This window comes from Macaca thibetana, chromosome X, assembly GCF_024542745.1.
Source record: "Macaca thibetana thibetana isolate TM-01 chromosome X, ASM2454274v1, whole genome shotgun sequence".
NCBI classification, from domain to species: Eukaryota; Metazoa; Chordata; class Mammalia; order Primates; family Cercopithecidae; genus Macaca; species Macaca thibetana.
Window position 1 is genome coordinate 1,253,613 of NC_065598.1, and position 15,992 is coordinate 1,269,604.

At 51.7% G+C, this 15,992-nt stretch overlaps 1 protein-coding gene across 2 annotated transcripts in view; it reads right to left on the bottom strand.

The window, feature by feature from the left end:
• Window positions 1–7,752: 7,752 nt before the first annotated feature.
• Window positions 7,753–15,992, bottom strand: part of LOC126946850 (granulocyte-macrophage colony-stimulating factor receptor subunit alpha) — a 58,502-nt gene continuing 50,262 nt past the window's right edge. Inside the window, exons 12-14 of one of the 2 annotated variants that reach the window (XR_007722780.1) lie at window positions 15,485–15,566; window positions 10,004–10,158; window positions 7,753–7,842 (exon numbers count right to left, since the gene is read on the bottom strand). Coding sequence is in view for 1 of the 2 variants with exons in the window: in XM_050777541.1 (XP_050633498.1) it covers window positions 10,081–10,158; window positions 15,485–15,566 (160 nt within the window). In the remaining variant the exon portion in view is untranslated. Of the gene's footprint in view, window positions 7,843–9,635; window positions 10,159–15,484; window positions 15,567–15,992 lie in introns of those variants that run through there. The other variant, XM_050777541.1, reaches the window with a different exon arrangement.

Consider the following 15,992-nt stretch of genomic DNA (forward strand, 5'->3'; position numbering starts at 1 on the left):
GCGGAGGTTGCAGTGAGCGGAGATCGCACCACTGCGCTCCAGCCTGAGCGACAGGCAGAGACTCAGTCTCAAAAAATAAATAAAATAAAATAAAAAACTAAAGGTTCACCATCACCAGGGGGCGAAGGAAGCTTTGCAATGGGAAGGTGCTTCTACCCAGACGTCTGCAAACCTGTCCAAATGCTTTTCTTTTTCCTTTTTTTTTTAGATGGAGTCTTGCTCTGTCGCCCAGGCTGGAGTGCAGTGGCACGATCTTGGCTCACTGCAAGTTCCGCCTCCCGGGTTCACGCCATCCTCCTGCCTCAGCCTCCCGAGTAGCTGGGACTACAGGCGCCGCCACCACGCCCGGCTAGTTTTTTGTATTTTTAGTAGAGACGGGGTTTCACCGTGTTCGCCAGGATGGTCCCAATCCCCTGACCTCATGATCCGCCCGCCTCGGCCTCCCAAAGTGCTGAGATGACAGGCGTGAGCCACCGCGCCCGGCCTCCAAACGCTTTTCTACCCTTTCTCTCAGGACGGGCGGCTCAGGCAGAGTGGGGCAAAGTCCTACGGCCTGTGGGGAAGTGGGGAAGGTGCAACCACACTTTGGCTAACTCCCATTGTGTCCCACTGACCAGTGCAGACAAAAGCTCAGCTTTGGCCGGGCAGGTGGCTCACGCCTGTCATCTCAGCACTTTGGGAGGCCGAGGCGGGCGGATCACCTGAGGTCGAGAGTTCGAGACCAGCCTGACCAACATGGCTAATTTTGTATTTTTAGTACAAAATTAGTACAAAAATGACAGGTGGCACGCCCCTGTCATTCCAGCTACTCGGGAGGCTGAGGCAGGAGAATCGCTGGAACCCGGGAGGCGGAGGTTGCAGTGAGCCAAGATTGCGCCACTGCACTCCAGCCTGGGCAACAAGAGTGAAACTCTGTCTCAAAAATAAATAAATAAGTAAATTAGCCAGGCGTGGTGGCGGGCACCTGTCATTCCAGCTACTCGGGAGGCTGAGGCAGGAGAATCGCTGGAACCCGGGAGGCGGAGGTTGCAGTGAGCCAAGATTGCGCCATTGCACTCCAGCCTGGGTGACAAAGTGAGACTCTGTCTCATAAAAAAAAAAAAAAAAGGAGGGAGGATTGGTTAAGCCTGAGATATTTAGGCTGCAGTGAGCCAAGACCAGAGCAAAACTCCATCTCAAAAAAAAAAGAAAGAAAATATGCATGTCTTGTTTCTTAGTAATCCATCTGGTTCATTGTTAGTGATGATTCAGCAAAACCGTCAGCGGGACAAGCGTGTTGGCCCCACGCCTTCAACACCACTGTGTCTGGAGAGTCGGCTGCTGGTTTTGTGTTCACATGGGAAGAGAGAATTAGGGAACTTGCCTCCGACGGCATTACTCAACAGGATGAGAGACGCAGGCAGCCTGGGGGTAGGAGGTGGTGCCGCTGTTGATCTCTCATTCAGGAGAACCCAGGCCCAGACCAGCTCATGACACCGATGTTCCCTCCCGCGTGGATGGGCAGGGGCTAAATGTGTGTCTTCCCAGGGCTCTTCTCGGGCCAAGCCCATCTCCAGGAGACACTTTCTTCTATCCCTTGTTAGACGCTGCTCACTGAAGACGTAGCCTTACCCAAAGGGGAGTCTGGCCTTGGGTCTTGGCTGGAGGGTGGTGATCTGTCAGGTCCTGGAGTGGCCCCTGGTCGTATCTTTGCTGGCCTGGGGGCTTTGGATGGTTCACGGTCTAAGAATGTGATTTAAGGTGGGGGCCTAGGAACAAGCGAGATGAGTTCCAACTTCCAGGAGGCAGGCTGAGAAATAGCAGATAGATCCTATCTATCTATCTATCTATCTATCTATCTATCTATCTATCTATCATCTATCTATGTATCTATTTATCTATCTATCATCTATGTATGTATGTATGTATGTATGTATCTATCTATCTATCTATCTATGTATCTATCATCTATCATCTGTCATCTATCATCTATCTATGAATCTATGTATGTATGTATCTATCTGTCTATGTGTCTATCTATCTATCCATCTATCTAGTCTATCTATCTATCTATCTATCTATCTATCATCTGTCATCTATCATCTATGTATGTATGTATGTATGTATGTATGTATCTATGTATGTATCTATCTGTCTATCCATCTGTCTATCTAGTCTATCATCTATCTTCCATCTATCATCTATCTATCAATCATCTATTTATCTATCATCTATCTGTCAATGATCTACTATCTATCTATCTATCGATGTATCTATCTATATGTCTATCTATCATCTATCTACGTGTCTATATAGTCTATCTATCTATCTATCTATCTATCTATCTATCTATCTATATATGTGTCTATCTATCTATCCATCTATCTGTCTATCTAGTCTATCTATCATCTATCTATCTATCTATCTATCTATCTAGTCTATCTATTTATCTATCATCTATCTATCTATCTTCCATCTATCATCTATCTATCAATCATCCATTTATCTATCATCTATCTATCATCGATCTACTGTCTGTCTATCTATCTATCTAGTCTATTAGTCTATCTATCGATGTATCTATCTATCTATCTATCATCTATCTATTATCCATCTATCTATCTATCATCTATCTTCCATCTATCATCTATCAGTCATCTATCTATCCATCATCTATCTATCATCGATCTATTGTCTATCTACCTATCATCTATCTATCCATTCATTCACCTATCTATCCATCTATTTATCCATTCATCTATCTATCTGTCTATCTATGTATCCATCATCTGTTTGTCTATCTTATCTATTATCTATCTATCTATCTATCTATCTATCTATCTATCTATCTATCTATGTCTATCATCTATCTAAAATTCATCCATCATGGCTGGGTGAGGTTGCTCATGCCTGTAATCCCAGCATCAAGAATCCGGGCAGATCACTTGAGCTCAGGAGTTCGAGACCAGCCTGGCCAACATGGTGAAACCCCATCTTTACGAAAAATATAAAAAATTGGCTGGGTGTGGTGGCACACACCTGTAATGTCAGCTACTCAAGAGGCTGAGGCAGGAGAATCACTTGAACCTGGGAGGCAGGGGTTGCAGTGAGCTGAGATCATGTCACTGCACTCCAGCCTGGATGACAGAATGAGAGTCTGTCTCTTAAAATAAAATAAAATAAAATAAAATTCATCCATCATTTATGTATCAAAAAGCTGTCAATCATCTATCTAGCTATCATCTATTACCTATACATCTATCACATATTCATCTATCATATGTATTTTTCATCTGTCATCTACCAATCTATCATATGTATTTTTCATCTATCATCTGTCAATCATCTATCTGTCATCTATACATATATATCATCTACTTTTTAAATTTCTTTTGAGACCCATTTTCACTGCACCCGGCCTCATGATCGAATCTTTCTCCTCTCCCTCTCTTTTCTCCACCTGCACAACCCTGATCTCACACGGGGGAGCCATGACCCCTGCAGTGTGAATCTCTCCTGAATGCATCTTATAAACAGTCTTCTCCAGTTTAGGCGTGCAAAGGATTGAATGTCTGCATTGCCCTTCCTTTGGTGCAGTGCGGTTGGGCAGGGGCAGTGCGGTTGGGCAGGTGCAGTGCGGTTGGGCAGGTGCAGTGGGGTTGGGCAGGTGCAGTGCGGTTGGGCAGGTGCAGTGGGGTTTGGGCAAGTGCAGTGGATTTGGGCAGGTGCAGTGTGGTTGGGCAGGGGCAGTGGGGTTTGGGCAGGTGCAGTGGGGTTGGGCAGGGGCAGTGGGGTTTGGGCAGGTGCAGTGGGGTTATGCAGGTGCAGTGGGGTTGGGCAGGTGCAGTGGGATTGGGCAGGTGGGATTGGGCAGGTGCAGTGGGTTTCGGCAGGTGCAGTGCGGTTGGGCAGGTGCAGTGGGGTTGGGCAGGTGCAGTGCGGTTGGGCAGGTGCCGTGGGGTTGGGCAGGGGCAGTGGGGTTTGGGCAGGTGCAGTGGGGTTGGGCAGGTGCAGTGGGGTTGGGCAGGTGCAGTGTGGTTCGGCAGGTGCAGTGTGGTTGGGCAGGTGCAGTGTGGTTGGGCAGGGGCAGTGGGGTTTGGGCAGGTGCAGTGGGGTTGGGCAGGTGCAGTGGGGTTGGGCAGGTGCAGTGGGGTTTGGGCACGTGCAGTGGGGTTGGGCAGGTGCCGTGGGGTTGGGCAGGTGCAGTGGGGTTGGGCAGGCTCAGTGTGGTTATGCAGGTGCAGTGGGTTTGGGTAGGTGCAGTGCAGTTGGGCAGGTGCAGTGGGATTCGGCAGGGGCAGTGGGGTTTGGGCAGGTGCAGTGCGGTTGGGCAGGTGCAGTGGGGTTGGGCAGGTGCAGTGCGGTTGGGCAGGTGCCGTGGGGTTGGGCAGGGGCAGTGGGGTTTGGGCAGGTGCAGTGGGGTTGGGCAGGTGCAGTGGGTTTGGGCAGGTGCAGTGGGGTTGGGCAGGTGCAGTGTGGTTCGGCAGGTGCAGTGGTTGGGCAGGTGCAGTGTGGTTGGGCAGGGGCAGTGGGGTTTGGGCAGGTGCAGTGGGGTTGGGCAGGTGCAGTGGGGTTGGGCAGGTGCAGTGGGGTTTGGGCAGTGCAGTGGGGTTGGGCAGGTGCCGTGGGGTTGGGCAGGTGCAGTGGGGTTGGGCAGGCTCAGTGTGGTTATGCAGGTGCAGTGGGTTTGGGTAGGTGCAGTGCAGTTGGGCAGGTGCAGTGGGATTCGGCAGGGGCAGTGGGGTTTGGGCAGGTGCAGTGCGGTTGGGCAGGTGCAGTGGGGTTTGGGCAGGTGCAGTGCGGTTGGGCAGGTGCAGTGTGGTTGGGCAGGTGCAGTGCGGTTGGGCAGGTGCAGTGGGGTTGGGCAGGTGCAGTGTGGTTGGGCAGGTGCAGTGTGGTTAGGCAGGTGCAGTGCGGTTTGGGCAGGTGCAGTGGGGTTGGGCAGGTGCAGTGGGGTTGGGCAGGTGCAGTGGGGTTTGGGCAGGTGCAGTGGGGTTGGGCAGGTGCAGTGGGTTTGGGCAGGTGCAGTGGGGTTGGGCAGGTGCAGTGCGGTTGGGCAGGTAAAATGGGGTTCGACAGGGGCAGTGCGGTTGGGCAGAAGCTCCCGCTCAGCCAATATTGACAGCCTCTGCCCACCCAACCCTTGGAGAGGGTCCTCAGGTGCCAGAGAACACAGGGGAGGGGGCTGATCTCCCCACAGCCTTCAGGGGCCTCAGTCATCCCAGACCCTATCTCTGCTTGCTCTTTTTAATTAATTATTTATGTATTTAGAGACAGAGTCTCATCCTCTCACCCAGGCCGGAGTGCAATCTCATGGTCTCGGCTCACTACAATCTCCACCTCCCAGGTTCAACCGGTTCTCCTGCGTCAGCCTCCAGAGTACAGGCACACCCCACCACATCCGGCTCAGATGTTGTATCTTTAGCAGAGACGGGGTTTCACCATGTTGGCCAGGCTGGCCTCGAACTCCTGACCTCATGATCCGCCCGCCTTGGCCTTCCAAAGTGCCTGGATTACAGGACTTTGTAATCCCACCACACCCGGCCACAGCTTTTTTTTTTTGTTTTTTTTTTTGTTTTTTTTTTTTTTTTTTTTTTTTTTTTTTTTTTTTTTTTTTGAGACGGAGTCTCGCTCTGTCGCCCAGGCTGGAGTGCAGTGGCCAGATCTCAGCTCACTGCAAGCTCCGCCTCCCGGGTCTACGCCATTCTCCTGCCTCAGCCTCCCGAGTAGCTGGGACAACAGGCGCCCGCCACCTCGCCCCGCTAGTTTTTTGTATTTTTTTTAGTAGAGACGGGGTTTCACCATGTTAGCCAGGATGGTCTCGATCTCCTGACCTCGTGATCCATCGGTCTCGGCCTCCCAAAGTGCTGGGATTACAGGCTTGAGCCACCGCGCCCGGCCTTCTTTTTCTTTTTGAGATGGAGTCTCGCTCTGTCACCCAGGCTGCAGTGCGGTGGCACAATCTCGGCTCACGGCAACCTCTGCCTCCTGGGTTCAAGTGATTCTCCTGCTGCAGGCTCCCAAACAGCTGGGATTATAGGTGCCTGTCACCACACCTCACTTTTTTTTTTTTTGTATTTTTAGTAGAGATGAGATTTTGCCGTGTTGGCCAGGCTGGTTTTGAACTTCTGACCTCAAGTGATCTGCCTGCCGTGGCCTCGCAAAGTGCTGGGATTACAGGCATGAGCCACCACGCTGGCCACAGCTCCTCTCTGTCGCCCGGATTGGAGTGCAATGACGCAATCTCGGCTCACTGCAACCTTTGCCTTCCTGGTTCAAGCGATTCTCCTGCCTCAGTCTCCTGAGTCGCTGGGATTACAGGTGCCTGCCACCACGCCCAGCTTTTTTTTGTTATTTTTAGTACAGACGGGGTTTCGCCATATTGGCCAGGTTGGTTTTGAACTCCTGACCTCAAGTGATCCACCTGCTTTGGCCTGGCAAAGTGCTGGGAGGCACGGCCACCGTGCCCGGCCTCTGCTGTGTCTTTGACACCCGAGGCCTCTGCTTCTGAGCTAAGTGGGACCTGAGGTCTCTGAAACCCACAGGTTCCTACCCAGGGATGTGGTGCTCCCTTGGGGAGGTAAACCTGCTTCCTGGGGTGGTCCGTGGGGTTTCCTGCTCTCATTTCTAGCGGGCCCAGGGGATTCCACGCTTTTTCTTCCTTGCTGTGTTTTAGACGCTTCTCCCCACCAAGAGCCTGGCCCCATCTCCTCCCCAAGCTTTGACCTGTGAATCAAAAGATCAGGGGTGGAAGGTTCCAGAAGGTTGCCTCTGCTCCATCATCAAATCTCCCCTGAAACTCGGAAGCAAGGGGCTGGCCGGGGTTTGCAGGAGGGACATGGAACGCCCATGACGAAGGAGAGAGCTGCCATCTCATCGTCAGCCACCATCTCAGTTGACGTTTAAGCATCTGTGGTGATGAATCCCTCACTGATAGTGGGAGACAAAATAATGTGCTGCAAAGATGTCCACGTCCTAATCCCCATGTGGGAGACAGAATAATGGCCCCAAAGATGTCCACATCCTAATCCCATGTGGGAGACAGGATAATGGCCCTAAACATGTCCACGTCCTAATCCCCATGTGGGAGACAGAATAATGGCCCCAAAGATGTCCATGTCCTAATCCCATGTGGGAGACAGAATAATGGCCCCAAAGATATCCACATCCTAACCCCATAGGGAGACAGAATAATGGCCCCAAAGATGTCCACATCCTAATCCCATGTGGGAGACAGGATAATGGCCCCAAAGATGTCCATGTCCTAATCCCATGTGGGAGACAGGATAATGGCCCCAAAGATGTCCACATCCTAATCCCATGTGGGAGACAGGATAATGGCCCTAAACATGTCCACATCCTAATTCCCACGAGGGAGACAGAATAATGGCCCCAAAGATGTCCACGTCCTAATCCCCATGTGGGAGACATAATAATGGCCCCAAAGATGTCCATGTCCTATTTCCCACGAGGGAGACAGAATAATGGCCCCAAAGATATCCACATCCTAACCCCATAGGGAGACAGAATAATGGCCCCAAAGACGTCCACATCCTAATCCCATGTGGGAGACAGAATAATGGCCCCAAAGATGTCCATGTCCTAATTCTGTGGGCGTGGTGGCAGACGCCTGTAATCCCAGCTACTTGGGAGGCTGAGGCAGGGGAACTGCTTGAACCGGGGAGGTGGAAGTTGCAGTGAGCTGAGATTGCACCACTGCACTCTAGCCTGGCAACAAAGTGAGACTCCACCTCAAAAAAAAAAAACAACAAATAAGGTTTATTTGGCTCATAATTCTGCAGAGTGTACAGGAATCATGGTTTCAGTGTCTGCTGCTGGTGAGAATCTCAGCAACTTCCACTCCTGGGGGGAGAGCAAGGGGAGCTGGCGTTACATGATGGGAGAGGTGGCAAGAGGCGGGGAAGGAGGTACCAGCCTCTTTCTCTTTCTACTTTTTTTTTTTCTTTTGGAGACAGAGTCTCACTCTGTCGCCCAGGCTGGAGCGCAGTGGCGCGATCTTGGCTCATTGCAACCTCTGCCTCCCAGGTTCAAGCGATTCTCCTGCCTCAGCCTCCCGAGTAGCTGGGATTACAGGTGCATGCCGGCAGGCCCGGCTAATTTTTTGTATTTTAATACAGACGGGGTTTCACTGTGTTGCCCAGGCTGGTCTCGAACTCCTGAGCTCAGGCGATCCGCCCGCCTCAGCCTCCCAAAGTGCTGGGATCATAGGCGTGAGCCACCGCACCCAGCCAGCAGCCTCTGTTTCATAACCAGCTCTTTTAGGAACAAACAGAAAGGCCGGGCGCGGTGGCTCAAGCCTGTAATCTCAGCACTTTGGGAGGCCGAGACGGGTGGATCACGAGGTCAGGAGATCGAGACCATCCTGGCTAACACGGTGAAACCCCGTCTCTACTAAAAAATACAAAAAACCAGCCGGGCGAGGTGGCGGGCGCCTGTAGTCCCAGCTACTTGGGAGGCTGAGGCAGGAGAATGGCGTAAACCCGGGAGGCGGAGCTTGCAGTGAGCTGAGATCCGGCCACTGCACTCCAGCCTGGGGGACAGAGCGAGACTCCGTCTCAAAAAAAAAAAAAAAAAAAAAAAAAAAAAAAAAGGAACAAACAGAAAAAGAAGTCACTCATGACTACAAGAAAGGCACCAAGCCATTTTTAAATAAAGAGTCCGCCCTCCATGATTTAAACATCCCCTGCCAGGTGCCACCTCCAACCCGGAGAACCAAATTTCAACCTGAGATTGACAACGGACCAACTATATCATCCCTTTGTCCTCCCGAAGGGACCAGGCCTACTGAAAACTGGATTTTTAGACCAGAGAGGCCCAGGTTCTCATATCTCTCACCTCAAGTGCTTGCTGTACAATAATAAATGATTTTTTTTTTTTTTTTTGAGACGGAGTCTCACTCTGTTGCCCGGGCTGGAGTGCAGTGGCCGGATCTCCGCTCACTGCAAGCTCCACCTCCTGGGTTCACGCCATTCTCCTGCCTCAGCCTCCCCAGTAGCTGGGACTACAGGCGCCGCCACCTCGCCCGGCTAATTTTTTGTATTTTTAGTCGGGGTTTCACCGTGTTAGCCAGGATGGTCTCGATCTCCTGACCTCATGATCTGCCCGCCTCGGCCTCCCAAAGTGCTGGGATTTCAGGCGTGAGCTGCTGCGCCCGACCATGAATTTTTTTTTTTTTTTTTTTAATGAGATGGAGTTTCGCTCTTGTGGCCCGGGCTGGAGTGCAATGGTGCAATCTCAGCTCTCCCAGTCAGTGATTTAAGGAGGAGGCTAGACAGTGCCTCAGTGATTGGGTTGGAAGGAGATGCACAAGCTTCTTAGAGTCTAAGCATCTTTGCTAAATATCACTTTTTTTGAGAAAGAGAGATGGGGTCTTACTTTGTCACCAGGCTGGAGTGCAGTGGTACAATCACAGCTTAATGTTACCTTGAACTCTAGTGATCCCCCCACCTCAGCCTCCCAGATAGCTGGGACTACAGGCACAAGCCACCATGCCCAGCTAACTTTTGCATTTTTTTTGTAGAGATGGGGTCTCGCTCTGTTGCCCAGGTCTTAAACTCCTGTCTCAAGAAATCCTCCTACTTTGGCCTCCCAAAGTGTTACAAATACAGGCATGAGCCACGGCGCCCAGCCAAAGATCACGTTTTTATTATTTATTATTATTATTTTTTTGAGATGCAATCTTGCTCTGTCACCCAGGTTGGTGTGCAATGGCGTGATCTCGGCTCACTGCAACCTCCGCCTCCCAGGTTTAAGGGATTCTCCTGCCTCAGCCTCCCACGTCGGTGGGATGACAGGTGTACGCCACCACGGCTGGGTAAATTTCTGCATTTTTAGTTGAGACGGGGTTTCACCATGTTGGCCAGGCTGGTCTGGAACTCCTGGCCTCAGGTGATCCACCCGCCTCGGCCTCCCAAAGTGCCGGGATGACAGGTGTGAGCTACCGTGCCTGGACCCAAACATCATGTCTTTAAATAAAAACGTAGAAAATGATATAAAGGCTCACGGCATCATCAACAAGAAAACAGTTCCCCAGTGTCTCGGAGGCGGAGATGTCCACGCCATTCCTACACCCTCCAGGCCTCAGGTAATTTCCTTCACGGTCAACACCTCTTCGCGGTAACCTTTACCTTCCTCTGGCATGAATTCCTCCCAGATAATCTGAGAAAAAGAAGGAGGATTCAGGCTGTCAGATCTTCACAGCTGAGCCTGGGACTCGGAAGGCAGTGTTTATTTTTATCTTCCCCCCTCGAGACGGAGTCTCGCTCTGACGCCCAGGCTGGAGTGCAGTGGCACGACCTCAGCTCACTGCAACCTCCGCCTCCCGAGTTCAAGCCATTCTCCTGCCTCAGCCTCCTGAGGATTATAGGCGTGCACCGCCATGCCCGGCTAATTTTTGTATTTTTAGTACAGATGGGCTTTCATCATGTTGGCCAGGCTGGTCTCGAACTCCCGACCTCGTGGTGATCCACTCGCCTCGGCCTCCCAAAGTGCTGGGATGACAGGCGTGAGCCACTGTGCCCGGCCAGGGGTTTTTCCTGGGATAAAGATCTGAGACCCACCCGTGCAGCCTCATAGTTGACAATGAACAGGGTGGCCTTCGGAAGAGCTTGTGAGCGTGAGACCTGGGCAGGGTGCAGCAGGTGCTAAGGCTCTGGGGCCGATGGAGCTCGGAGAAGGGAAGGTTGAAGCCTGAAGCTGTTATCCTGGCACCTCGATGTGGGGGACCCCTGGGGGGTCAGTGGAAAGTGGGGGCTGGGGAGGAGGCTGGCGTGGGGGTGGAAGGTAACGGAATGGCAGATGGCTGGGTCTAGGACGGGGGTGTGCAAGTGGCAACTGGAAGGGTGTTACCCATATGGCAGGAAAGAGGGCGCTGGGGGCAGCCCTGGGCTTGATCTGGAGTTCCCCATGGGAGGAAGACACAGCCCCTGAGGTGGAGAGAGGTGGGTGGGAGAGGGACGCCCCTGGGCTCTTCGGATGTGGGTCACACAGGTCCCTCACCCTTAGTCACCCTTCCTGGAGTCTTGCTGTTGAGTCTGTCTCTTTGCCTCTTTTCTCTGTCTCCCTCTCTGTCTCTCTTTCCTCCCCCTCTCACCATCTTCCACCCCCATCTCTGAGTCTCTCTCTATTTCCGTCTTCCTGTGTGTCTGCCTCTGTTGGGTTCAGTCTCCCTGTTTCTCTTTCATCTCTTGGTCTCTGTCTCGGATACCCGGCACCAATGACATGTCCCTGTGACTCGGGGACTAGGCTACAGTCCCCAGTTATTGAATCAAACCCTGACTCAGGGTCTGCGACGAAGGTGCTTTGTAGATGTGAAGTTCACAGTCAGCTGATTCCCAGGAAAAAAGATTGGACTAGAGAATGTGGGTGGGCCTCATCTAATCAGTCGAAGGTCTAAAGGGGGAAGGGTGGGCCTTATCTAATTAATAAGCTGAAGGTCTAAAGGAGAAGGGTGGGCCTCATCTAATTAGTGAAAGGTCTAAAGGGGAAGGGTGGGCATGGTCTAATCAGTTGAAGGTCTAAAGGGGCAGGGTGGGCCTCAATTAATCAGTTGAAGGTCTAAACGGGAGGGGTGGGCCTCATTTAATCAGTTGAAGGTCTAAAGGGGGAAGAGTGGGCTTCTTCTAATCAGTTGAAGGTTTAAAGGGTGAAGGGTGGGCCTCATCTAATAAGTCAAAAGTCTAAAGGAGAAGGGCGGGCCTCATCTAATTAATAAGCTGAAGGTCTAAACGAGAAGGGTAGGCCTCATCTAATCAGTCGAGGGTCTAAAGGGGAAGGGTGGGCCTCATCTAATCAATTGAAGGTCTAAAGGACAGGTGGGCCTCATCTAATCAGTTGAAGGTCTAAAAAGGGAAGGGCGGGTCTCATCTAATCAGTTGAAGGCCTAAAGGGGAAGGGTGGGCATGGTCTAATCAGTCAAAGGTCTATAGAGAGAAGGGTGGGCCTCATCTAATCAAAGGTCTAAAGGGGAAGGGTGGGCCTCATCTAATCAGTTGAATGTCTAAAGGGGGAAGGGTGGGTCTCGTGTAATCAGCTGAAGGTCTAAAGGGGGAAGGGTGGGCCTCATCTAGTCAGTTGAAGGTTTAAAGGGGGAAGGGTGGGCCTCATGTAATCAGATGAAGGGCTAAAAGGGGGAAGGGTGGGTCTCATGTAATCAGTCGAAGGTCTAAAGGGGGACAGGTGGGCCTCATCTAATCAGTTGAAGGCCTAAAGGCAAAGAGGGGGCATGGTCTAATCAGTCAAAGGTCTAAAGAGAGAAGGGTGGGCCTCATCTAATCAAAGGTCTAAAGGGGAAGGGTGGGCCTCATCTAATCAGTTGAAGGTCTAAAAGGGAAGGGTGGGCCTCATCTAATCAGTTGAAGGCCTAAAGGGGAAGGGGGGCATGGTCTAACCAGTCAAAGGTCTAAAGAGAGAAGGGTGGGCCTCATCAAAGGTCTAAAGGGGAGGGTGGGCCTCATCTAATCAGTTGAAGGTTTTAAGGGGAAGAGTGGGCCTCATTTAATCAGTTGAAGGTCTAAAGGGGGAAGGGTGGGTCTTGTGTAATCAGCCGAAGGGCTAAGGGGGGAAGGGTGGGCCTCATCTAATCAGTTGAAGGCCTAAAGGGGGAAGGGTGGGCCTCATCTACTCAGTCGAAAGTCTAAAGAGGAAGGGTGGGCCTCATCTAATTAATAAGCTGAAGGTCTAAAGGAGAAGGGTAGGCATCATCTAATCAGTTGAAGGTCTAAAGGGGACAGGTGGGCCTCATCTCATCAGTTGAAGGTCTAAAAGGGGAAGGGCGGACCTCATCTAATCAGTCGAAGGCCTAAAAAAGGGAAGGGTGGGCGGCATCTAATCAGTTGAAGGTCTAAAAATGGAAGGGTGGGCCTCATCTAATCAGTTGAAGGTCTAAAGGGGGAAGGGTGGGCCTCATCTACTCAGTCGAAAGTCTAAAGAGGAAGGGTGGGCCTCATCTAATTAATAAGCTGAAGGTCTAAAGGAGAAGGGTAGGCATCATCTAATCAGTTGAAGGTCTAAAGGGGAAGGGTGGACCTCATCTAATCAGTCAAAGGCCTAAAACGGAAGGGTGGGCCTCATCTAATCAGCTGAAGGTATATTGGGGGAAGGGCGGGCCTCATCTAATCAGTCGAAGGTATATAAGTGGGCCTCATCTAATCAGTCGAAGGTATATAAGTGGGCCTCATCTAATCAGTCGAAGGTATATAGGCGGGCCTCATCTAATCAGTCGAAGGTATATAGGTGGGCCTCATCTAATCAGGCGAAGGTATATAGGTGGGTCTCATCTAATCAGTCGAAGGTATATAGGTGGGCCTCATCTAATCAGTCGAAGGTATATAGGTGGGCCTCATCTAATCAGGCGAAGGTATATAGGTGGGTCTCATCTAATCAGTCGAAGGTATATAGGTGGGCCTCATCTAATCAGTCGAAGGTATATAGGTGGGCCTCATCTAATCAGGCGAAGGTATATAGGTGGGCCTCATCTAATCAGTCGAAGGTATATAGGTGGGCCTCATCTAATCAGGCGAAGGTATATAGGTGGGCCTCATCTAATCAGGCGAAGGTATATAGGTGGGCCTCATCTAATCAGTTGAAGGTATATTGGGGGAAGGGCGGGCCTCATCTAATCAGTTGAGATATATAAGTGGGCCTCATCTAATCAGTCGAAGGTATATAGGTGGGCCTCATCTAATCAGTCGAAGGTCTAAACGAGCAGGGTGGGCCTCATCTAACTCGTCCAAGGTCTAAAGGATCAAAGCTGGGGTTCCCTGGACAAGAGTTTTATTTCCTTTTTTAAAATGACATCTCCTACTCTGAGAATGCCGGAAGGTTCTGCCCCTGGAATGCAGCATCAGCTCTGGCCTGACTTTCCAGCCTGCCGGCTTTTACCGCAACATGAGACGCAGTCCCTGAGGCAGAGAGAGGCGGGTGGGAGAGGGACCGTTCATGGGGTTTCGGGGTGCGCATCACGCAGTTCCTTGCCCTTGTTCACCCTCTCCGGGCTGTCGCTGAGACCGGGTATCATTTCTCTGTCTTCCCCGTCTCTGTCGGTCTCTGTGTCTCTTTTCTCTGTCTCCCTCTCTGTCTCTTTCCTCCCTACGTCTCTCTCTTCCACTCCCATCCCGTGGTCTCTCTTTGTGTGTGTCTCTCGCTCTCTCTCCGCTCTCCGAGTCCACCTATGTCTCTCTCTCTCTGTTTCTTTTTCTCTTTGTCCCTGTCTCTATCTGTCCGTCTCCGTCTCTCTCTGTCTCTCTGTCTCTCTGTCTTTGTCTCTCTCCTCTCCCTGCTGGGGTTGGTGATGTTTTTTTTGTTTGTTTGTTTTTGTTTGTTTGTTTGTTTCTTGATATAAACTTTCGCTCTTGTCGCCCAGGTTGGAGCGTAATGGCGTGATCTCGGCTCACTGCAAGCTCCGCCTCCCGGGTTCAAGTGATTCTCCTGCCTCAGCCTCCCGAGTAGCTGGGATGACAGGCGTGCGCCACCACACCCGGCTAGTTTTTGTAATTTTAGTAGAGACGAGGTTTCTCCATGTTGGCCAGGCTGGTCTCGAACTCCCGACCTCAAGTGATCCTCCCGCCTCGGCCTCCCAGAGTGCTGGGATGACAGGTGCGAGCCACCGTGCCTGGCCCCTGCCTGTTCTTTATGTTTGTCTGTCTTTGTTTCTCCCTCTCTGTGTCTCTGATGGTCTTTTTCTCTTCGTATATCCCTGTGTTCCTCTCTGTCTCTCTCTCTCTTTCCTTCTCCCTTTTCTCCCTCCCTCTCTGTTTCTCTCTCTGTGTGTCTGCCTTTGTTTCTCTGTCAGTCTGTCTGCCCGGACTTCCCTCTCTTTTGTGTCTCCTTCTCATTCCCTTCTTTGTTCCTCGCTCTCTCCTCCGTCTCCCTCCCTCTTTCTCTGCCTCTCTTGTCTCTTTATTTCTGCCTCTCCTCTCTACCTTCTTTTTTCTTTTGAGACGGAGTCTCACTCTGTCACCCAGGCTGGAGTGCGGTGGTGCGATCTCGGCTCACTGCAACCTCTGCCTCCTGGGTTCGAGTCATTCTCCTGCCTCAGTCTCCCGAGTAGCTGGGATTACAGGCGTGCACCACCGTGCCCGGCTACTTTTTGTATTTTTAGCAGAGACACGGTTTCACCTTGTTGGCCAGGCTGGTCTCCAACTTCTGGCCTCACGTGATCCACCTGCCTCAACCTCCCCAAGTGCTGGGATGACAGGCCTGAGCCACTGCGCCCGGCTCATCACTACCATCTTCTCTTCCTTGTTTTGACCACCAGCCTGACTCAATTTCTCCTGATGGAGCTCACAGAGAGGACCCTGACTCCAACCCGGGAGAGACCCTGATCTCAACCTGGGAGAAGTCCCAGGAGCGGGATACAGATTCCAAGCACACCCGTGGCGAAGCTGGTGGAGAAGCAAGACAGTCGACACTCAGAGGCCGTGTCCCACACTCCCCGTTCCCCGCTTTCCCTCCCAGGTCACCGTTCCGCCCACCCTCTACCTACCTCGTCTTCCACTTCATGGTTATCATTCAGTTTGTCTTTGATCTGTGGGACTGGCGGGAACAGTCTCTGTATCCTAAAGAACCTGAGACACAGAGAGAAAGTGTGGAGAGAACGCCAGGGTACCAGAGTTCCTTGCATCGACGCCGTGTGCCGAGGGATGCTGCGCGCGGGGCATCTGCGCTCAACTACGCAGAACAACTTCACTAAGAATCACCAGATGATGAAAATCTTAAGGAACTAGGCCAGGCGCGGCGGCTCACGCCTGTCATCCCAGCACTTTGGGGGGCTGAGGCGGGTGGATCACTTGAGGTCAAGAGTTCGAGACCAGCCTGACCAACATGCTGAAATCCCGTCTCTACTAAAAATACAAAAATTAGCTGGTTATCATGCTGCACACCTGTAATCCCACCTACTCAGGAGGCTGAGGCAGGAGAATGGCGTGAACCCGGGAGGCGGAGGCTGCAGTGAGCCGAGATCACACCACTGCACTCCAGCCTGGGCAACAGAG